The 23,172-nt window shown below is 41.4% G+C and overlaps 1 protein-coding gene across 12 annotated transcripts in view; it reads left to right on the top strand.

Annotated features, from left to right (window-relative positions):
- The window catches only part of TLE4 (TLE family member 4, transcriptional corepressor), a 141,655-nt gene that overhangs the window by 99,446 nt on the left and 19,037 nt on the right, over nucleotides 1-23,172 (top strand). For all 12 annotated transcript variants that reach the window (XM_023627163.2, XM_023627157.2, XM_023627156.2 and 9 more), the window contains 3 exons: nucleotides 20,410-20,529; nucleotides 21,512-21,565; nucleotides 22,069-22,221. In XM_023627163.2, the coding sequence (XP_023482931.1) occupies nucleotides 20,410-20,529; nucleotides 21,512-21,565; nucleotides 22,069-22,221 (327 nt within the window). The remainder of the gene's footprint in view (nucleotides 1-20,409; nucleotides 20,530-21,511; nucleotides 21,566-22,068; nucleotides 22,222-23,172) is intronic.

Raw genomic sequence — 23,172 nt, 5'->3', positions numbered from 1 at the left:
GTCAGCCAGCAATTTCTCATCCAGTGTCCTAGGCGTAAGTTAAGCCATGAAACTGAGTTGACTGATAACTGAAGTTATCAGATGACAATTTATGACCTTTCTCCTGCCTTTAAAATGATGAAAATCAAAATGCTTAAGCGTCTCAGGGTGGGGAAGTGACTCTGGGGTAGAGTGGCAGACCATGCCACGCAGATCCTCATCTCCCCCTTGCGTCCTGTGAGTGCACCCTGAGGAGGAGTGCTGGAAACTTGCTGTGATTGTTGTAGTCTTCAGATTATGAAAAATGTAGGAATACACCACATTCTCTTGCAGTTATATAGATGAGAGGGTAGGCAAACTATGGCCCACAGGCCAACTCATTTCCTGGTCTGATTTTTTGTGGCCTATGAGCCAAGACGGGTTTTACATTTTTAAAAGATTGTAAACAAACAATGTTCAACAGAGACCTTGTGTGGTCTGCAAAGCCTAAAATGATTACTGTCAAGCCCTTTATGGAAGAAATTGGCCCACCTTTGATATAGACCATTAATTTAACTTCCAACTTACTCCTACTGTCTTTAAGATGAATTCCTTCCTTCTTTGTCCCCATTCTTCTTTGTCTCCAAGAGTCTACTGACTCCATGGTCATTCTTTGAGAGTTCAGATGGTACTTTTTTTGTGAAATGATAACCCTGCAAGATGCTTTTGTATCCCCTTTTTAAAATCTCCTCGGGGAAATTTAAATGAAGATGAGATGTAGAATTAAGCTGAGCATAAACATGAAGTTGAGAGTTACTTTAATATTCAAATGTGGAGAGAACCAGTTTAGAGTTTCCACAGTGCCTTTCCTGACTAATTTTATGAAGATATTACTTTGGGCCCTTCCTCTTCAAAATTCCTTTGAGTCACAAAATTGTGTACACAATTTGAATAATGAGAATTATTTCAAAAATAGTGATTTGGGAAAATGTTTATTGCTTTTTAAAGAAATGATATTTTAAAAATCATGATACATATCTAAGTTATTAATCCTGGAATATCAATGTAACTTAGGATTCATACTGGTGAGCCATTCTATTTTTTCTAAATTATTTCAGTGACATCAATATGCAGTGTTTTATATCTTGCCTTTTTACCCCGTGAATTGAGTAATCTCACTGACCTTGTCATGTTCTCCTTATTTCGTGTCAGGGTATTAGTGAAAATGAGTTGATGTCTAGAGTTGGAAGCCCTATCTTCTAATGCCAGCTTTACTTCTCTCTAGCTGTGTGACCGTAAGCAGTCGCTTAATCTCACTAGATTTCTATTTGCTCCTCACTAACATAGTCGTGATAGTTCTATCCTAGCAGTGTTTTGGGGAGGGCAGCGAATATGGTGATATATGTGGAAATGATCTGAAAATTCTAGAATGCTTTTCAAATGTTAGTTGGTATTGGTGAAGCAGCAATGAATTTATGATAGTTTACCATTTATACGTATGTTGATTCATTTCATAAGGTATTAGAAGTCATAAGGCTGAGAAGCAGAAAAGAGTGAATTTGCTTTTTAATTTACATTGTTTTCATCTATTCCTAATATGGATGGCTTGAAAAGGGGAAGGGGCTTTATTCCTATAGTGCCTGTTTTCAGTTAAATGATTATATCTGTTAGCAATTGCTGTGTAATAAACCTTTTCAAAATTTAGTGATGTAAAATCAAGACTATTTAGTATCATTGGTCTTTGTATTGGCTGCACACAAAGTTCTTCTACCTGGGCAAGGTTTGGCTGTCTTGGCTGACTTTGTTCTTGTGTCTCTGGTCAGCTACGTGGTCTAGAATGGCTTCGGCTCAAGTGACCTGGCTCTCCCCAACATATCTCTTGTACCCCTCCAACAGTCTAGCCAAGGCTTGTTCTTCTGGCAGTGGCAAAGTCCAAGAGAGCTTCTCTTTGCATGTTTGCTGCTGTACCCTTGGCCACAGCAAGTCACATGACCAGATCTAGCATCAGTATGACGAGGTGCTACCAAATGTGGATGCAGGGGGGTATGAAAAAGCTTGGCCACTATTGCATTCAGCCTACGCAGTGGGCTTAGAGGTAAAGGAAGATCTGCCCAAGTGGGAACCGGATTGTAGCCTGGCACGTGAGTCATGGTGGTCCCATGTTCTTAAGAACGCCTTGCATAATTCCAGTGCTTACACACTCCCATTCCTCATTGTTGTAATAGAACCGTGGCAGCTTCATAATCTGACTGCTCCTCAAGAAATAGCCCACGCCCAACTGTGCACCTCTTGTGTTTTAAATAATACAAAGGATATTGTCTCCAAGACAACTTTGATGAAATGTCAGCTTTCTCTAGGTTCTGAACTCACATAAGAAGCACTGTTATCTTCATCCCTGCTGGGTAATTTGTATACTGCAGTACTTTGTTTGGAAACATGCCTGTTGTTCTTTAAAATATGCTTAATGCTAGATTAGAGAACAGATTTTTTTTTTTCTGTTTATGCAAGCTCATTTCTAAAGCATTTAAAATAAAGAGCTTGGGCATGTATGGTATTTAAAAACCCTTCACATGATGTTTTTAAAACAGATCAATTTCAGCATTAAAATGTTAGGAATTCAGCCAAGGAAAATTCAACTTGGATTGTATAGCTGTAATGATAATGTATTATAACCATCTTCTTTGAAAGTGATTGTACTAGCAGAGTTGAACCTGGTGAATTACATAATTTGAGTGCTTGCCAGAACACTGTTGTAGGGGGTTATTCAAGTCTTTCCTAAACAAAAGCAAAACGAAAGATGGATTTTCTTATGAAGTACTTAAATCACAAGAATAGTCGTCACAAGATATCTAAAGAGAACTCATTTGAATTGAACAGAAGGTCATATGTCTGAATGTCACTTATCACACTTAACTACTTGGCAGAATATTAGGATGTAAGAGCGCGTGATTTCTTTTTTAGCTACTTTGGCTTGAATTAAAAGTGTCTTGAGTTTGCTTATTATTTATCAAAAAATATTTTCAAGTCAGAAGTAACTTTGTGATTAAGACGATTGATTTCAGATATTGACTCACAAGTCAATTAATAAAAGTAGGTACCAATCACATCATTTAGGCATTTTGTTGTTAATCTTTAAAAAAAATTCTTTTTAGAGGAAAAAGCTCATGTAATCTTAGTTCCTCCTCCATTGAGTAGCCTTCTGTCTCAAGGGACCACACTTTGCCTGAGGAGTGTTTTTCTGGGTCTCTCACATCTTGTCTGCTGCTGCTCACGCTCATTCAAGGTCTTGAGTCAGAGAATGTGTTGGAGGTCAAGTTCTTCATTTTGCGTTTTGTATATTGTTCCTTTGGAGAAGTATTACAGGTTGAATTCCTTAATACCCCTAAAAGTAGAGATGAGGCAAGACTCCGAAAGAAATAAGAAGTGAGTGAGAGAACTTTTCTGTGGAGATTCTAGCTTTAAAAAGCCAGTGCACCCTGACACTGAAGGCCCACATGGATGTGGTGAGAAAATCATCTAGAAGGAATAGTTGTGGAGACACTTCAGCGACACTGTTACCATTACTGAATGGGGGGATGAGGGCAGGGAAATACATAAACGGAGAGAGAAGGCCGTGCGAAGACAGAGGCAGAGATTGGAGCTAGGCTGCCACAAACCGAGCAATGCCTGAAGCTGGAGAGGCAAAGACAGCTTCTTCCCTAGAGCTTTCAGAGGGAGCCCTGCCAATACCTTGATCTTGGACTTCTAGCCTCCAGAGCTGTGAGAGAATCAATTTCTGTTGTTTGAAGCTACCTGGTTTGTGGGACTTTGTTGCAGCTGCCCTAGGAAACCAGTCCACTCCCAAGGGTTAAGTGTATCTGTCAATTTTCTTTCATCATCAGAGTAGTAATTACTGTATGATGATAAAGTGAAGATCTGCGTGTACTAAACAACAGAACTCGTGGTATGTGTTGAAGTTAGCAAAATTTTGTTTTTCAATGGCTGGCCGAGTACAGGCGCTCTACTTAGGCCCTGGGATATAGTGGTGAAAACAACAAATGTCTGCCCTCATGGAGTGCACGTTTCATTGGGAGACACATTCAGTATACGATTAACAATTCTGATGAAGTTGCTCAGTTGACTTTTATGTAGCCTACATCTTGGTCCTTTTTGTTCCATCCTCTGGGATCCTAATTGACCTTTGGATTCAGCCTTTGGTGATGTAGCAAGCCTGTCCGTGCTTTTCGCACTCTCGTGGGCTCGGGTCAGTCTGACCACGCACAGTTGCGCAGGAGCACAGTTCACATGGACTATGTTTGCATATGTGGTGCTCCCCCCACTTGTGCAGTCCACATCCTGTGCAGTCATGTGGTGGCCCCATGGATGCTACATTTTCTCTCATCTCCCTCCCCCTTCAAAAAAATAAAGTGGAGAGCTCTAAGCTTTTCCTTCTCTGAGTTTTCTTTTTACCCATTTTAATGTCCTTTTTATTTTTCATGTTTACAAAATTTTAAGTTTTCACTTCATACATGTTTGATAGAGTTCTTTGCCTGAGTCACATAAATTTGAACCAAGATATGTGAGACCTAATGAAGCAAGCCCCTTTGTCACTTCCTTGACCCCTTTTGTGTCCTCTTTTATTGATGCGCCCTGCTCCTCTGGATACAGGTTGGTTTCTTTTCACAGTACACAGGCTTCACATCCTCTTCCTCTTATTAAAATCCAGAGGATTGGCTTCTAGTATGCGCCCTGTGTTACTTTGTGTGAGTTCCTTCATCCCTCGAGATTCAGGTTTCTTCCTGCATAAAGTGAGGAGGTTGAAGTAGACAAGAGCTCCTCAAACTTTTAATGAGCATCGAAAGCACACATGTTGGTTCAAATGCAGATTCTGATTCAGTAGATCTGAGGCGGGGCCTGAGATGCTGCATTTCTAAGAACCTCTTAGGAGATTTCGATGCTGCTAGACAGTGGACCACACTTGAACAGCAAAGGGCTAGATAATTTCTCTGTTCCCTCCTAGCTAAAGATGAGAACTTTCCTGCCATGTTCGGTAGAGCCTGTTTGTGGCTGCGAGCTCCATGTTGAGAGGGCCCACCAGTGGTCTTCACATTCCCATATTCTCACTGCACAGTACACTGTGTTCCAAAGGAAGGGCCAAGTACACTTGCTCTTGTCCAACAGTGCTTGAAAGGACCTGCAGTCTGCACTTCTTGTTTTATAACTTGGCCCATTTTTTTTTTTCTCAGACTGAAGCTAAACTCATTGTCTAATGCGTAATTAGAATTAGCCTTCAGGTTACAGAGTTCTTCTTGTGGATATTTGCCTTGGGTTTCCCCCATTCCTTCATCTCATAGTAATGGTAGATTTATAACCTCCTCATAACTATGATTAAATGTCTCAGTTCTGTTGCTTTATGTGGCATTCTTGGCCACTTAATTACTCTACATTAAATGGTATGTTGTTGCTGTCAGTGCAGTTGGATTGCATTGTGGATAGCATCTTTGGATATTTTGAAAAATGTTCCTATCATACAATGTGAGCTTGTAAATAGAAGTGCTGAGCATGCATAAATGTGCTTTAAGAAATTATTTCTTTATTACTGTTTTGTTGAACTGATAGTGACACTAAACATCAAGACTTTGATGTTTTATACGGTATTCTTCCCCAGTAATTAACTTGCACTAATGAAGTTAATTAGTAGGGAAGAATGCCGTATAAAACATCAAAGTCTTGATGTTTAATCACAGCTTAAAAAAGAAGTTTTATACTCTTCGATTGCCAAACACATTCCAATTAGCCCCAGGAAGGTCAAAAATTCTGTTTTCCCTCATGGTCTTCAAAGCTTTTCCTGACTCTCTCCTGGTTTGACTGTTGGTTCCTGGAGCCTGAGTGTTAATCTAGACAAGCTTACAGTGGCGTGTGGAGGGTGAAGTGTCTTCCCACAAGCTATAAAGCAGTGTAACCGAGAGACTCAGTTTCTGCAAAAGGCAGTAAAGACTTCTCCTGTGATGTGCTGATGGGGGGAATGCAACTCACAGATTAATGGGTGTTTCTCTCTTGTACCCCCTAATTTTATTATTAATTTAGAGCCACTCCGTTTTCCTCTGTTACCATCGGTTGCTCTTCGCAGCCGCTTCTCTAATGTCTGATAGGCATATTTCCCTAATGAACTCAGACTGCAAGGAAGCATGGTTTAAAGGGGTAGAATGTAAGCTAGGGCACTGCAGAGTTGACTATAGGAATTCTTAAATGACCAGTAGTCAGGCAACAACAAGAACTACTTCTCAGGTCATTTCCCTGCCGTGTGTGTTAGATCAGTTTTTATTTTATTTTATTTTTTTAAATCAAGCAGGATTTACAATAGCAATAATTAATTCAGATAAGCAATTATGGTGATTGACCTTGGCGATGAGTATCCTTGGCTTTTACCACAGTTTGCTTAATACCTGAGGATGGCCAATTATCTCATAATGCCCACTTTATTGAGATTATTGTTTTAATTATGGCACTCAAAATACATCACTTTGTCAGCATGGTAGAGTCACGCGTGGGAACGCCACATTCAGGAGTTGAGAAATGTGTAGAGAGCATCTGGCCTCATCTTGTGACATGGTCGTGATTGAGTTTTTCATCCCAACTCCAAACTATGATTTTGAAATATGTTATTTCTTACTAGTTAAGTGTGGTTCATCCTGACAAGAACAGCCACAGGGAGATAAAGTCTGGGATGCTGTCACTACCTCTGAGCTCTTTGTGCTCTCTGAAAGGCCTGCAGCTGCCTTGGCGCCAATAGGCAGGTGGTTCTAGTTGATTAGGAGTTCTGACTGACAGCAGTCACTGGGGCTGCTGATTGTCTGGCTTTGCCTTGGGTCAGAGCCTCGCAGCTTTAGAATTACATAGGGGCTTTTAAAGTTGTCCAGGCACCCCCTTTGCGGTGAGTCTGACTTCCTTGCTCTGGGGCAGATCCAGGTGGGGCTTTCTTTAAAGCTCCACAGGTGGCTGTAGCCAGGGCCGAGAAGCACTGCCCAGTCCTGGAAGTGTTTGCTCCCACTGGCTTGTCTCCTCCTGGCCCGTGACTCCATCCCAGAGACAGGACACCTTTTGGGGTCTTAGCTGCTCTGTGCCTTACTCTCCTCTGCTTCCTCCCAGACTTGGCCTAACTTCCTCCCATGCCTGAAATTACCTCAGGCCAGGTTTTGGCCCTGGCCCAGCTTACTCCTCCTTCTGAAGCAGTGCCCTGGAAGTCTCAGTGGATAAATCCCACCCCTTTTCTTATTAACATCTTACTGTGCTCTTATATTTCAGTTTTCTATTGGTCACAGAAATATGTCTTACCTTTCTTCTTTGTAAGTTTCTTTGAGAAAGGATCAGCATTTATTCTTTAGCATCTATCTAAATCCCTGGTATACCGCTTTGTGGAAATTTAATTCTGTGGCTAGATCAGTTGTTGGCCCCCACCCCCACCCCTACGCTTTTGTAATAAACCTGGAGGATGTCGCTCACATCCACCATGCAGTCCCACGAGCTCCTTGAGATTAGGCACATTCTCGTGGGATACCTCAAACTTCTGCCCTTTCTTTTTCTGGTTTGAGCCTATATCAGATTGCAGATGCAGGAAGATGACACCAGTATGTTGACAAACCTGATTGCGTTCTAATTACATGCATACATATATATCTGCACATGTTCACGCGTGCTTACAGCACGTACACATATGTACGTATGAAGAGAGTCACTGGGTTATACCTGTACATCTCTCAAATCCATCCTCTTCTTCCCTTGTCCACCACTCCCTCCAGTCCAAGCCACCAGCGTCTCCCCTGGACCACTGCTTCCCCTCCAAAGCTCTGTTACCTGGCAGGCCCACTTAAGCCATGCTAACAGCACCAGTAAAGCAGAGGCACCAAAAGTGATGAAAGCTCAGCTTTGATGGTCTAATTCAGAATTTTGCTATTTTAATTTTAGCATGCATGTCAGGTTTATGTTGTACACTTGATATTATTTTTATTTTTGATTACCAAGGGTGGAGATAGACAATGTAATCTTCTTTGTTCTTAAGTGATTTTAAAGGTCTTACTCTGACTATGGCCCCTATTCTGTGCAGTTTTTAGAAGGTGCGTCATCTCATGGCTCCCCTTTAGTGGCGCTTAGAATAAAACACAGACTTCGCCATGGTCTGCTGGATTCTGCACAGCCTGGTCCCTGCCTCTTCCCACCATTGTCCCCTCATGCCCTCTCCCCATGGCAGGCCCTCAGCCCTTCTCTCCCTCTAGTATCACCGTGGACTTTCCACCTTTTTGGGCCCTATGCGTGTTCCATTCCTTCTTTTCTGCCACCTTCTTCTCCTGCCTCTTACATGCTTGGCTCCCAGTTTTGTTTCTGGAGTCAGCCTAAATGTCATCTCTTTGAAGAGGTGGTTTCTGACCATCTTGTCATTAGTTTGTCTCATTCTTGGCATCCTGTTTATTTCCTTTGTAACATGTTGCCATTTGCACTTTTTATTATTCACTTTTTATTTATTAATAACTTAATTTATTTTCATGTTCCCTGACTAGAGTAAGTGCTCTGTGAGGGCAGGGTTCTCATCCACCCTTTTTATTGTGTTCTGAGTCAGTGCCTTAGCCCAGGAGAGTACCCAGCACACAGTTGGGCCTCAGCGCAGTAAGTGCTGGTGTGTAGTTATTAACAAGGGATACATGCTGTGCTCCCCTTCCCCCATTAGACTTGATGCCTCACTCACTTCGGACTCATTTGTCAGATTCCAGTGACGTTAGGGTTGCAAGTCTAGTCTTCACTCTGTCACTCTGACGCAAGGTCGTGCTGGAGGGCTGCCAGGTGTTCTACAGATAAGGAGAAAGAGCAGAACTTCTGAAGAGGGCACCAAGCTGAGAAGGCAGATAGATCCCCAGACTAGAGAACATGCTGTCTGAAATGTTTGAATCTGGACAGAGTGGCATTTCCCCGGAACCTGAGATCTGAAGAAGTGCCCATTACCTTCTTTCAAAGGAAGGCCAAGAGGAGACTTGCACAGCAGCTCTTGGGGCCTCCTGCTGCCCTGATGGGCTTGCTGGCAAAGGCTTGGCCATTGTCTTCCAGGGCAAATTCCACCAGAAAGTATGAAAGGAAGGGCGGCAGTATGCCTGCCACGTCATGTAGTTATCTCATTTAATCTTCATGACAATCCTGTAGGACCAATATCCTTATCTCCATATTACAGGTATGAAAATTGAGGCCTTGAGGGGTTAACTTGCCAGAATCACCTAGCTAACAGGTGGAAACCAGAGCACTCTCACTCTGGAGCCCGTGATTATTCCATTCCATTCCCTTTCTTCTGGACCCCACAGTGCTGTAAAACTGATGCCTTATTCACTTTGTGTCCCCAGTGTCTAGCATAGTGCCAACACAGAATAGCTATTCAGCTAAAGTTGTAGAATTCGACTGGTGTCACAGAGCATGACTCTTTTTGCAAAGTCTTTGTAATTCTTCAGATTGAGGAGTAAAGCCTCATTTTCCATTTGCCCACTAGTATTGAAAGTACTTCTGCACAATCACCCTCTGCCTCCAGTGGTCTGGCTGGTGCTGTCAAGGCTGTTAATGGCCTCTCCGACCCACTCTCCATTCCCAGTGGAAGGAAGTCCATGGCTGTTTTAGCAAACTTGGTCAGTGGCTCAAGGTTTATAACATGGCATTTGATTAATCTCATGCTCCTGGATGTTTTCTTGTACACACTAGGTTGTGGGATCTTCTGCATCTAGATTTCTGTGCGCTGAACACTTACAAAGCAAAAGACTACCAAGATGGTAGCCTCTTGGCTATGTTAGCAGAGGGCTCTCCTGCTATGGGATGTGTGTGCTTGTGTGTGTGTACATGTGTGAGAGAGACAGACAGGGGAGACACCCTACCACAAAAGTCATACCTGTACTTTGAGTTATTTTTATTTTCATTCATTTGTTCAGCAAACACTGGACTATCCTTACATTGCGAAGTGCAGGATGTCCTTCAAGCCATATTTAGTATTAAATAACAAAAGCGTACTACTGAGTAGTGCTCTTCTTTTTTAATAAAATAATGATTGATCGAACGGTCTTCACCTTGTTTCTCAGTGTGGTGAGTGAGAGCATTTTCTTCCAGTCCATTTTCAGCGTGCTGCTATTACCGCACCATTTAGCTCGATGCCAAATTGCAGTTGGCTCCATTCAGTTCTGTTTACCGAGGAGCGCTGTAGTGATTAAATGTCACTGAGTACACCGAGTATACAAAAGTAATTAACCTAAAAGGACATGTTAGAATAAGGGTCAACAACCTCTTTAGCCCATAGTGCCACTGGCAAGACTAAGTATTGACAGAGGTATTGCTGTCCGGCTGGGGTGTGATGCGGGGGTGGAGGGAGAGGAGAGGGAAAGGTCAGAGAAGCTGGAGCAGCGGACCAGCACTCATGGTCTTTTGGGATACAAGTGGAGCGGAGCTCTGAGACATTTTTCCGTCATTCCTTACCGTTTAGCTCTCTGACCCATGGTCGCTTGTTGGGGGAGTGGGGGAGATTAGACCAGAACCTGACTCCCCTTTCAACAGCTAGCACTGGTTAGTGGAATAATACTGTTTTCTGGTTAGACCAGAGGAATCTTGGCATGTGCTTGGTGAATCACCCTGTTCTTCCAGTGTTGTGTGTATCTTATCAAACCCTTGCATCTTTAAATCCAGTTGTCAAATGAAATGTGCTGCTTGAGATCATTCCCTTGGAACTATTTGAAATTGTGCCTCTAAGTGTCTGTCTCATTTGTTTTCATTCCTCAGTATACTGAAGTCATTTTGTTAAACTGATATTAATGCCTTATGTTGCTTTACATACTAAAAATTTACATAAAACTCTAGGTAGTTGTCTGTGATGTAAAAAATCAACCAACGTAAAGCTCTTTTTTTAAAAAAACAAGTGTTATTATCTGTCTGCCCTACATTTGGCTTTTTCTTTCATCACCTGTGTGTGGTGACTTAACTATCCAGAAAAAAAAGGAGAGTACTGAAGGTTTTTTTTCCTTTTACCACATACCTCCTTGGGGCATAAACATTTCAAGGGGATCCCCAGGGATCCCGAATCTCTAAGTGAGCAGCCACAGAAAGACTGCTGATGCCTGCATTCCTCACATGGTGCTCTGTGAGGCAGGATTCATTTGAATCCCGCCTTTTCAGTGGGCAGACCTGAGTAAGATTTGTTTCTTTCCAGTCACAGACAGCTGATGAAGGGCATGATGAGAGACGAGGAAGAGGGATAACCAGTTGAAAAATGTCCCCCTTATGCTGAAGATTTATCTCTTTTAGAATAAAGAAGAATTGGTGGCCTTGATGCGTTTATGCAGCAACAGCTATTCCCTGTGTGCCGACCCAGAGGTCAAACCTGGTGCTGGCCGTCAGGGAGAGGACCTGTGCCCATGATTGGGGGTGGAGCAAACAAGGAAGAGGGGCCACCTTTGACTCTTTTCTTTACATGGCACCCTTCAGACCTTCATTTCAGTTTTACTTTTTCACTACTTCTTCTTAATATCTTTTCAGCATAGTCCTGAATATTGTCTTGTCACGATACCACGTTCTAAATGAACCGCTTTTGAAGGCTGCCTCCTTCCTTTGGTGTGCCTACACGCACCTGCACACACACGCACACACAGAGCTCTTCTTCTAAGATAGTCATTATATTGAGCACTGAGAATATAAAGAAAGAAGGCGCAACAGTACGTGCCCTTTAGGAGTGCGTTATCTTTAATCTCAACATACTGAAAATAGTATGGGAACAGGTGATGTATGAACATCGATGCATGAGCAGATCAGGTGATGTCCTCATTCACTTGTTCAGCAGCCAATAATTGAGGCGCTAAACCAACTGCTGAGTTTTCCTTGTGATGAAACCAGCCGTGGTCCCTGCCTTCATGGAACTTCTAGTCAAGTAGAAGAGCTAAGCAAATAATCAAAATAATGGCCATGATACAAATTGTAGGAAGGAAGTCAACAAGGGGCTATGATAGAGATTTCCAGAAGGGATCTCCTTAGATGGCATCACCAACAAGACCTTTCTGAGAAAGTGGCATTTAAGCTGAGACATAAAAGGTGAAAAGATGCTGGCCACTCAGAGCCTGGGACAGAGAGCTCTTGGCAGAAACCTGCACTGAGGGGTAAAAGAGATGGGGTGTCCCAGCACAAGGAGGGAGAGACCTTCAGCTGAGATTCCAGAAGGTAGGCAGGAGCCAGCTCAGGCCTATATTTCTGTACAGTGCTAGATGCTTGTATTATTGGGTGTTGATTCTTATTGTGACTTCAGTAACTTTTAGACCTGTGTCATCTCATGTGGTAGCCACAAGCTGTATGTGGCTAATTGAGCATTGGAAATTAGCCAATCCAAATTGAGATGTGCTGTAAGTGTAAAGTGCACACCAGATTTTAAAGACCTAGTACTAAAAAAAAGAATGTAAAATGTCTCATTAATAATTTTGATATTGATTACATGTTGACATGGTGCTTTTGGATACATTGGGTTAAATAACATGTAGCTCACATTATATTTCTGTTTGCCAGTTCTGTTCTAGAACAACTCACTTTAGTGTTTTAATGAAGGACCTTAAGACCACATTGGCTAAGTGATCCCTGAAAACTCACCCTTTGAGGTGGTATGAAGAAGGCTTGGAGTATCTGATTAGCAACTTTAAAACTGTTGGGCAGCCTGCCTTTAAACTGATATACTGTCCTTTCCCTCTGTGTTCCTGAGTTACCCTCCAGTATTGTATAGAGTGTATTTGCATACATACTGCATAAGAATATATATGCAGCTCTGTGGAGTTAACATTCTTTGGAAGAAAAAAAATGTTTAGCCTTTCAAATAGATTAAAACAGTTTACTGGAAAAAATAGCAACATTTAAGACTTTCTTTTCCAATAAATTTTAATAGTTACTAAAATGAGGATTCTGGTCCATTAAGATATAGCTTGCCAAGTCTTAAAGCTGAGTCACTTATTTTCTCTGAGCAGCTACCCTACTTCAGCTTCTTTCGAATCAGCTGTTAGAAGAATGTGGGTATTTTGATTCAAGAACAGCACAGTACAAGAATAGGTCTAAAGCAAATTCACCTTCCCAGAAAATTCAGGAAGGAAACTTTTGCCAACCACTCTGTTTTTAGGACAAATTCATATATCACATCGTATTTGTCACTGATACTTAGTAACATTGATTATAAGGCAATAGGTGAATGAATGATTTAGGGTGTATTTTATAGGTGCTTTACCAAAAAACTAATCCCGGAAGCAAGTGGCAGGTGCATGTGACTCTACTGAGTGTCTGCATACAAGATTTACAGAATCTGTATTAATGAGGGAGGAGAATTCTTGGTCTAGGACAAATACACATAGGACTGTTAGGTCTTGCCAACTTTGAGGAAGTCCATTGAATTGAAGGGCATGACATGGCTTCGGGGTGATTAGACAGTTTAAAAGATGTAGGTGACTTCTATGTATTATTCGTGGGCTCTCTTCTTCATGAGTGGTAAGGGGATGTACTTAATCCCCTCTCATTCCCCCAGTTCCTTCCTCTTGTGACCCACAGTTTGGACCACATGCAGACAGTGGCTGTACAAGATGGAAGCTGTGGTGCTTATACAAGAATCAAACCTGTGTCTTTGGTGTCAAAGCATCACGTTGCAGCAGCTCAGCTTGCCAGCTAAAGTAACTGTATTCAATGAAATTTCTGGGGTGGAGCCAACGGCTTTATTCCAGGAAGAGGAAATAACAGTCAAGAAACCCCAAGAGGACATTAAGATAATGTCCTAATTTAAAATCAATTTTATTGATACCTTATAAATTATTACAGCATTTTATCCTGACCAAATAATACATAGTGCTGAGACTATGGAAACAAAACATGAATGACCGAATATTGAAGTGCTGTATATTCTACTGCATGAAGGAAAAAATATGTTGGACTTTTGTATTCTAAGTGTTTTTAACCCATGGAGCCCTGCTGGAGGGCAAAGTGTATATTTCATTCATCTTTGTTTCTGTGCTTAGTAGGTATTCAGTAAATACCTGTTGAATGTGTCTGTAAGTGGACTAAGATTGTGTGGTTGTTTCCACATTAGCGGAAAAGGAACAGCTCTTCGTGATGCTAGGTACTGTGCTTCACAACATGCACTCTCCTCTCAGCCTCGCAGCAACATTTCTAAGGAAATACTTCTGTTATCCTCATTTTTACCCATTGGGAAATTGGAAGCTTTAGAGGTTTATTAAGTTGTTCAAGGTCACACAGCAAATGGTATAGCCTGGTCTTGAACCCAGAGCTGACTCTAGCTAGCACCCATACTATGATCATTGTGGACGCCACCTCTCTTCTTAATCATTCCTCTGATTTGAGAAAATTTTGATTATCTACCAAAGAAGTTCATCTTGGTCCAAGTTTCTCTCACCAGGAGAGAAGCAGAAAGACAAAGACAGCATTAGAACATTTTAAAGAATTTGTTGTTCATGAAAATGTTATAGAAGGTGAAACATTTGTTAAGAACAGATTCATTATATGGAGATTATATTAAATCCTGTTTTAACAACGGCAGGTCTTCAAAAAGTTGCAGTCATCTTTGAAGGTAAATTTGGATTTATGTTAATTTGAAAAAGCAAGTTCAGTTAGGGTTATATGTTTTTTAATGACTTCTTAAGCAAGTTATAAAATAAAGTCTTACTGTAATGAACAATAAACTGACAGCAGTGGACTGTCTCAACGCCCTACCATATTTGGGTTTTTCACCACCTGCATGCTATATATTTTAAGCGAATTTACATAAATTTGCATGTGTTATGAGTCAGTATGTAAGACGTACATTTTGACGAAATAATTTTCATTTTAAAGTTTTTACATTTAATTTTTCCCAATTGAGGATTATCTTCTCTCTCTCCTGGTTGTTTCTCTATAAATGAGATAAATGTTAAAATGTTGTAGCAGTTATTTTGTGTAATACTATACAATCAATATCATTGGTTTATGGTTCTATGTTAGTTTGGTAAGCATGGATTTGTTCAGGATATTACTTCCAAACATGTTGGAAGTATGTCAGAACTGAAATGCTTTGAGGCCTGGTGAATGTTCTGATTCTGGATGACTCATGGTTGTAGGGCTCCTCCTCTCGAAGGCCCTTCTGCCCAGTTGAAGGCCTGGGCTGAGTCCCTGCTCATCTCCAGCAGCACCTTGGCGTTTCTGACTCAAGAAAACTCAACAGTATTCCTGTCTGTTCTAGACATGGTCTTTTCCAGAAGAAATTAAATTGAGGACTTTGGTTATGGCATCAGTAAAGAGTCGACAGGGCTCTTGAGCCTGCCTTCTTCATCCTCCCCACCCCCACCACCACAAACAAATTCCCTCTGAATTGTCCCTGACCCAAACTAATTCCTGTACCAAATGAGCCACAGTTAGAGGAGCAGCATAATTTATCATCTATGCTGAGCTATTGTTGAGAGTAAAGAGAGGCCTGGACGACATGTGTAAAACAGGGTGAACCAAGACTGGCAGTGACCCTAGCCAGATTTTCATGGTGCCCTCTGCCCTGTCATTATCCCCTTTATCTGTTTGAAAATGGATTTACCCTTTGGTACCAAGTACATGGGGTGTTTGAAGTCCTTAGCTGATGAGCAAACAAACCATAACAAATGAGTTTCAGTGTTCTTGATCATGGTTGTCCACTTGACCTTTAGCATAGTCTTTCTGGTTGGAATCTTGTAGGGGGGCCAGGGACATTTGAGCACTGCACCTATGCAAATGGAAAGCAGAATTAGCTTGATATGCATTTGAAATCAAATTAGAAAGTCCTATGTGAAGGTAGTATTTATAGTCCTGCCTGCAGTATTGAACCAAAACCTTCCTGTGATTGTTGAAAGGAGATGTGTTTTGGTTAATAGCGGCCTATTGAAACCCTGTCATTATGGACCATCTGTGTATCTATGCTGAGGGGGAGTACTACAGAAAGGCTTAGAATAGCCCTTCCTTGCGGCTTAAAATAGAAGATCCTTACGAGCTCTGTTGTCAGGAGTGCAGTGCACAGTCGGAGTGCTGGGTCCCTGTTGCAGAGCCCTCAGTTGTCTGCTTGGGATTGTGCCGTGTACTGTGTGGGGATTCTTTCACTTACTCCTCAAAGCAGCCGGGTGAGGGAGTGGGTGGGGTGTTAGCCCACACTACAGAGAGACTGAGACTGAGCAATAGCCCCAAGGCTACACAGCTATTAAGTGGAAGACTCTGGACTCAAACCCAGGCAGTCTGGCTCCAGAGAGATGCTCCTGCCTGCTAGTAAAATTTGTGCTACCTGTTATTAAAATCAGCTAATTATAACAGCATTACCTCTTTTGGGTGGGGTACTTTATAGGAATTTTTCTCATACATGGTCGTCTTTGATCTTGAGGTGGTGGAGGAGCACAGGTGAAAGGATGGGGTCATCCACTTCTATTGCTAGAGGTGCCAGTTTTCCAGCTGACTTGGTCAGTAGCCTAGTGAGTAAAGTCTAGGTTGGCTTTCAAACTAGAACTTAGAATTTTTCTTATGTTGAGGTAAAACGTGATTTGTTAATGTTAGGAATAACTGTCTTTAAAGCTTATCTTTTGCTACCAAAGCCATTGGGATTTCCATATGAGACTTACAAATTTTTATTATTTTTTTCCTTGGTCTCACCTTGTTTCTCCCCCTTTTTCTTTCATTAAACATCTGCCTTTTTCTTTTGAATATCCCAGTGTAAGTGTTTACTTTGTGAAAATACAGAGCTTTTTACTAAACGTTCACATTTAAGGTCTTTGCCTTCTCTGGATCAGCCACTGCTTCTGATTGTGACTCTCTGTTCCTAACAAATTTGCTGATATAGTTACATGATCAAACTGTAGTGAGAAAAGATTTATGTTTAATGTATCTAAATTTGTAGATTTACGCAGAGTCAGGGTGCAGCTCCAGTAAGTTTCTTATGTAGTAAGCTAGGGAAATACTCAACCTAGCTAGACTTAGAAAATAACTACAGAGAAATAAAAATAAGCTTTTCTAGTAAAAGCATGACTTTGTCTTTATCAGTATTTATTTAATTCATCCTGTTCACATGCCCAGTAAAGATTCAAGTGGCCTTCCAGAGGCAGAATGGCGGACTTGTAAGATTCATGATGAGAGGCTGTGCCAAGTCCAATTTGATTCCAAAGCAATTATGCTATTAGAACACTGCTGATTGCCCCAGTGCCCATTGTGCAGCTTAACCTTTAAATGCTAGTGATAATCAACTACTTTATCATCTACCAGGAAACTCCAACATGCAACTGTGTTCTGTAGTAAAATTCACAAATAAAATACGGCCCCCAGAGCCAGAAACAGCCAGTTTAAGAAAAATAAAGATATTTGTACATGTGTACCAATAAATAAGCATAAAGATCCAAATAAGCATTACAATTTAGTATTAATTTTTAAGAAAGTATTTCATCATTGTTTAAACATCAGTTTTTCCTTTTGGACAGAGTGGAAATAACTTTCAGTGGAGCGTATCAGAATCAGAAGACAGATAATTAATTATACACATGTACACTCAGTTTTTTCTTCTTTTTGTAAAATATCAAATTAGTAAGATGAAGTCATCTAGAGGTAGGTAAAGGGATAAAAGTGAAGGAAAGGCAGAGCTGCTGTCATATTGTTGGTTCCAAGGGGGGTCTACTCAGATCTTACTCTCGTGAATGGTTTCCCATGGAACCATTCAGCCCAGTGGCCTTCTGAAAGAGAATGTATCACATGAATTTTGGATTAAGATTGAGGAGTGCAGAGGAGATGTTCACTCATTTATGCTCAAAAACTTTTCTGGGCCATTCTCTGCTGCTCATTGTACTGGGTGCCCCCACTCTCGGGAACCACAGTCTGGAGTGGCAAGTGGCCTTGTAAACAAATAGCCATAAATTGATTGCGAGTCCTCTACTCATTGGGTGAACAAAATGTTAAGTGAACAAAGGGGAATGAGTGATTAATTCTGCCTGACAGCATCTGAAGGAGCTTTGAAAAGTGACAGTAGAGCTGGTTCTTAAGAATGAGGAGGATTTCAAAAGAAAGACACTGAGGGAAAGAACATTCTTGTAAGCCAGGACAAAAAAGGCTACAGATGCAATGAAAATTCATGGAGCACTGGGGAACAAGCAGCTCATAGCGCTAAGACGAAACCAGTGCCCTGGATTGGGGTGTGGAGTGAAAGGCTTTGGAAAACAGCCATACTTAGAAATTTGGACTTTTTTCCCTATAGACAATGGAAACCGTTTGTCATTTTTAAGGAAGGGTGAGAAGTAGTCAAATCTCTCTTTGGGAAATATGAATCCCAGAAGTGTGGAGGATAGACTGGAGAGGGGAGAAACTAGATTATGGGGTTCTGGCATTAAATATGGTACGTAATAGCTCACCGATGATGTTTGCAAGCATGATTTCAATGGAGTGTAATGGTCATAAAAACCTGATTGCATTGGGTCATTGTGTGAAAGCAAAGCAGAAGCACGGAACCAAGTCTTAGGAACGAGGATTGGAACTCAGTGGAGATATAGGAAAGTTAAAAAGGAGTCGACTTTTTAAAATAGTTTGGCTTCTCATGTTTTGCTTCAGTCTTCAGCCTTACTGAATAACGCCTGCCATCTTTTCTGCCACTAGGCTTAAGGGTGAATGTTTGAGTAGGGATAGTTAGAGGATTTGGTGCATACAATTTAGAGTATTCCTATAAAACCTTGAGACTGGTACAGGACAAGGTTTAGAGCTATCCAATCCCTATCAGTAGGCGCTCAATCACTGGTCCTTCTCACCTTCCTCTGCCATCAAACTTCCACCCACACGCCTGCCTTTGGAGCTGGTTATGGAGTTGCCATCACCACCCTGACCAGTAGGGGATAATCTCTTGGTAGCTATACTGACCTAGGTGTGACCAAAGTCTGTTGGTTTTCCTCTAACAACATGCTTTGAAAGTTTCGCCACAAGAGAGAATGTGGCCTTTATGGTTCAATGGAAGTAAAATGGAATATAAAGCCAAAAGTTCTGGATAACACACTGCCTCCCGTAGTTAATTAAAAGACTCTTGTAAATTTATAAATGTTAATTATTACTAACAGACTAAGATAAAGGAAAAAAGTACAGAGAGTTAATTTTATATAAGATGAATAAAGTTACAAACGAGCAAGAGCTTTACTGAACAGTTTCCTGAATCGATTTAGATGTCAGGCAGAGATATTCTGGTGGTGAGTCTTTGTTCTTCCTCAAACTTTTTCCTTATCTCCAAGTGTTCTTTCCACTGCTTTCCAAGAGCAGCCCTTTCCTACCCCAGGCGGGCTTCATGTAGCACTCAAGAGCCCTGCCCTGGTGCCCTGCTGGGGACCTTGGCTTCTCCAGCGTTTACCATTTGCCCTCAACAGGTTAGCTCTGCACTCAGTACGGCTCGCCTTCATTTAGAGCTGCTCTTCAGTCTGTCTGGAACTGAGTCATGCCTAGTTCTTAAGGTGACCTCAAGTTTTCATCCAAGTTTCCTCACTTCTTTCATGATTTTGAACTCTCGGAGTGTCTAAATGTGCCAAGTAACCACCTAACCTTAATGGTAGACACTCACTCTCCATGCTCCAGGTCTTGCTGGTATTTGTTTTCTGTTTGTGGGACTCCTCTCTCTCTCTCTCCAGTTAAGAGCTCTTGGGAAAAGCAGAGATGACTGACCATGATCCCAAGAGGGAGGGGCTACCTTTCTCCAGTCTCTGGTCCTCATGGGGTTCCTGGGTTTCCAGAGATAAAAAGGAGCAGGCTTATGGAAACTCTAGGTGTCAGAGAGGAATAAAGTACATTTTTGTGGGACGTGTGCATGTATGTGTGTTTGCTTGCTACTCTGCATCTCCCATGCCCTTAAGATAGGGGACTAAGCAAAATTGTATAAATATGACCTTTGTGTCACGTGATCACCATTTTGGGGTACTTAAATACCCAAAGAGTACCTCTCCCCTTTTTTCATTGAAGAATTATTAATTATCTCTCAAGCTAGACTCTTAATTTATTCATAGTTTCTCTGTAGAGGCTTGAAATACTGGCTTCCCATTAGCCAGCAAACTTTGGGGAAAAAAAAAAGCCTACTGTCTCTTTCCTCCCCTCCTTTCTCAGCAGTGTAATATCAGCACCGTCAGACCAAGCCCATTCCGTCTTTTGAGTTTACACTATTCCCTGCCTCCTTTTATTCCTCTGCCCCATCACTTTCTGTCTGGTTCTTTCCTTTATTTCCCCATTCCTTTCCCCTTTCTTTTTATCCTTGTTTTTCTCTTTCTACCTCTGTTTTCTTCATTTCACCTCCTCCTCCCCTCTCTCCTGTCTCCTCTTAGCAGCTTTGCAAGTGTGTACTAATGAACAGAAAGGAAACAGTTTCAAGGACGTAATTAGAAAAAGTCACACTGTTAAATGGTTGATCATTCTCAACCTCGCTTCCCTTTCTCATTCCAGAGCTCTTCGGTATCCCCGTCAGCCAGCTTCCGAGGTGCTGAGAAGCACAGAAACTCCACAGATTACTCCTCTGATAGCAAAAAGCAGAAAACTGAAGAAAAGGAAATTGCAGCTCGTTATGTAGGTTCATTCACCTTTGCTATGGGGAGGCCAGTTTACCTCACTTTTTATCAGCAGCCATTTTACCCTTTGACTGTTACCAGCCAAAACTGGAACACAGGATAACAACATCCTAGGAGAAAAGATAGTGCATTTATAGCTCTGTCTCAGTTGGCTAGCCGAAGTCCTATGTGTGTGCAGGTGAGCGCACATGCACGTGAGCAAGAACAGAATGCTGTATCTGGCAACTGATGGAAGACTTAGGTGTTCCTTATTATTATTTGTATAGATGCATTTACTTCCCTCCATATATTTCAAGGTGGCTGAATGTTCTGTGGTCAGCTAGAAATGGTTAAGGAAAACTGTAAGGTAATAGAGAGCCTGTTAACAAGTCTAGATGAACTCATGTGCTGAGGAATATAGCACGTTTTGTGGAATGTAACTTACAGAGACATCCAGGATGTCCCCAGCGTGGTTGAAACTCATTTTTCATCAGTGACTGGTCCTTGAAGGTCACATAGTGAAGGGAGGATGCTGGATGGGACCCATGTAGTGGCACGCAGTCACCGCTCTACTTTCTGTGGTGGTACCCTGCAAGACTGCAGGCCTCAAAAAAGCTGAAAATTTAGATTTTGACATGAAACCTCCCAATTTTAAAATTTTGGCTACTTATCTAGTTTTTTAAAAACACTAACAGATCACTCCAGTCTGTAGGCTAGATTTAGTCTGGGCATGCCAGTTTGCACTAGAGGCTCCAGAAGGACAAGCAAGCCCTGAAGTTCACTTCTTTAAAGTGTAAAATGGAAGCATCATATTACCTACCTCATAACGTCATCATGAAGATTAAAGAACACAGTACATTGCAGGGTCTTTAGCACTGTTTAGTGCAGTTCATTTTTAGAAGCTGGGAGGAATTAGTCTGGACTTATCTAGCGTAAATCTGGCCTTTTTTTTTTTTTTTTTTGCTGGGGGAGGAGATAATGCTTCTCAATTGTCAATGCAGGACAGCGATGGTGAGAAGAGTGATGACAACTTGGTGGTTGACGTTTCCAATGAGGTATGTTTATGGCTCATTTAACTTCCTGCCCTTACCCAGCTGCGACAATGACTAGTGTCCGAACAATTAGTATCCAAAATGCTTTCTTAATTTCTAAAGGGACTCTCTTTTTATTTACCTGAAAAATTTATGTATTACTGATTTTGTGTGTTACTTATTCTTTTTTGGTTGCCATTTTCTATGAATGCAGATGTGTTTTGCTTACCACCGTGAATGCACACCAGGCATCTGTGGTCAGTCTACAGATCTCATTGACAAGTAACTTGCAAATTTGTAGGGTTTTGATTTTTGTTTTTGTTTTAAGTAAGTACTATAAATATTTTAGTATTCTCTTTGACTTCAACACTGAATATTTTCTTCAGCAAATTCAGTGAGTCTTATCTATTCCAGAACGTTTTGTGCTTCTGAGCTATCAAATGCTTTTGGCTAGAAACGTCCACACCCAAGTACTCTGGCATTGTGAATGCTCTATACTGCATTTATACTGTGATGTTCCTTTGCAGGATCCATCTTCCCCTCGAGGGAGCCCAGCGCATTCCCCGAGAGAGAACGGCTTGGACAAGACACGCCTGCTCAAGAAAGATGCCCCCATCAGTCCAGCCTCCATCGCATCTTCCAGCAGCACTCCCTCCTCCAAATCCAAAGAACTTAGCCTTGTAAGCAGTCCTTCGCCCTTTGTCTTAGTGTTTCCTGTTTCAAGGTGGTTGGCTTTGCTTATTTTTTTAATTTTGTATTCTTCACTTTTTCCTATAGGACTTTTATTTCTAAATATATGTATATGTTCAGTATTCAAGTTTAATTGACAAAAGTATTTTTGCAACAGAAGGGGTTTACTGACTTGATGGTGATGGATGTTTGTGTCATGAGTCTTTTTGTAAGGATGGGGGAGGGATATGGGGAAATTGAGTGAAACATGTCTGAGTGAAGATGAAGAAATGCACACTGGGGTTACAGAGATGGTTTTGTCACTGTGGTTTATGGTAAATTTAGTTTGGGGCTTGGATGTGATTTTGTTGCCAGCTTTATTTGAGTTACCAAGCTATATATGACTGCAATAATTTTCCCTTCCTATCTAAAAAGTAATCTGTCATTTACAAAGTCTACCTTGACTCACACTGCAAATCACAAATGCAAAAATGAAACTGCTTGCTTGCAAGCCGGGATAATCTCGCCATCCCCCTTCTTCTGTGGCTGTGTAGTTAATTGCATTTTTGTGTGGTGGGTCTTCTTTTTCTCTCACCAGTTACTTCTATGTAGCATAACATTTACAAAAAAAGAAATTCAGTTTTCAAATAACCATTTGAAGTCACAGCTAAAGGAAAGAAAATTCCTCAGTTTATCTGCAGATTAGGAGAATATGTCTAACAGAGGACTAGATGAGGTTTTTTTCTGTTTTTTTTTCTCTTGGCCTTCTTGTAATGAATGGCACCTCCTCTGTGCTGATCTCTATGACGATTCAAGCTTGGATCTTTTCTAATGGGACCTGTTAACCACGAAGCCTCTTGTGACATGAACAGTCCACCCTGAGCCCAACTCAAACCACTGAAACTTAAATCAAAGCCACCAGCAAGTGGCCAGGCACAGGATGTCATGATTTGTCTCCATCC

Source organism: Equus caballus, chromosome 23, assembly GCF_041296265.1.
Source record: "Equus caballus isolate H_3958 breed thoroughbred chromosome 23, TB-T2T, whole genome shotgun sequence".
In the NCBI taxonomy this organism is placed as follows: Eukaryota; Metazoa; Chordata; class Mammalia; order Perissodactyla; family Equidae; genus Equus; species Equus caballus.
Note: the sequence above shows the minus strand (reverse complement) of the source record. Positions and strands in the feature narration are given on the sequence as shown.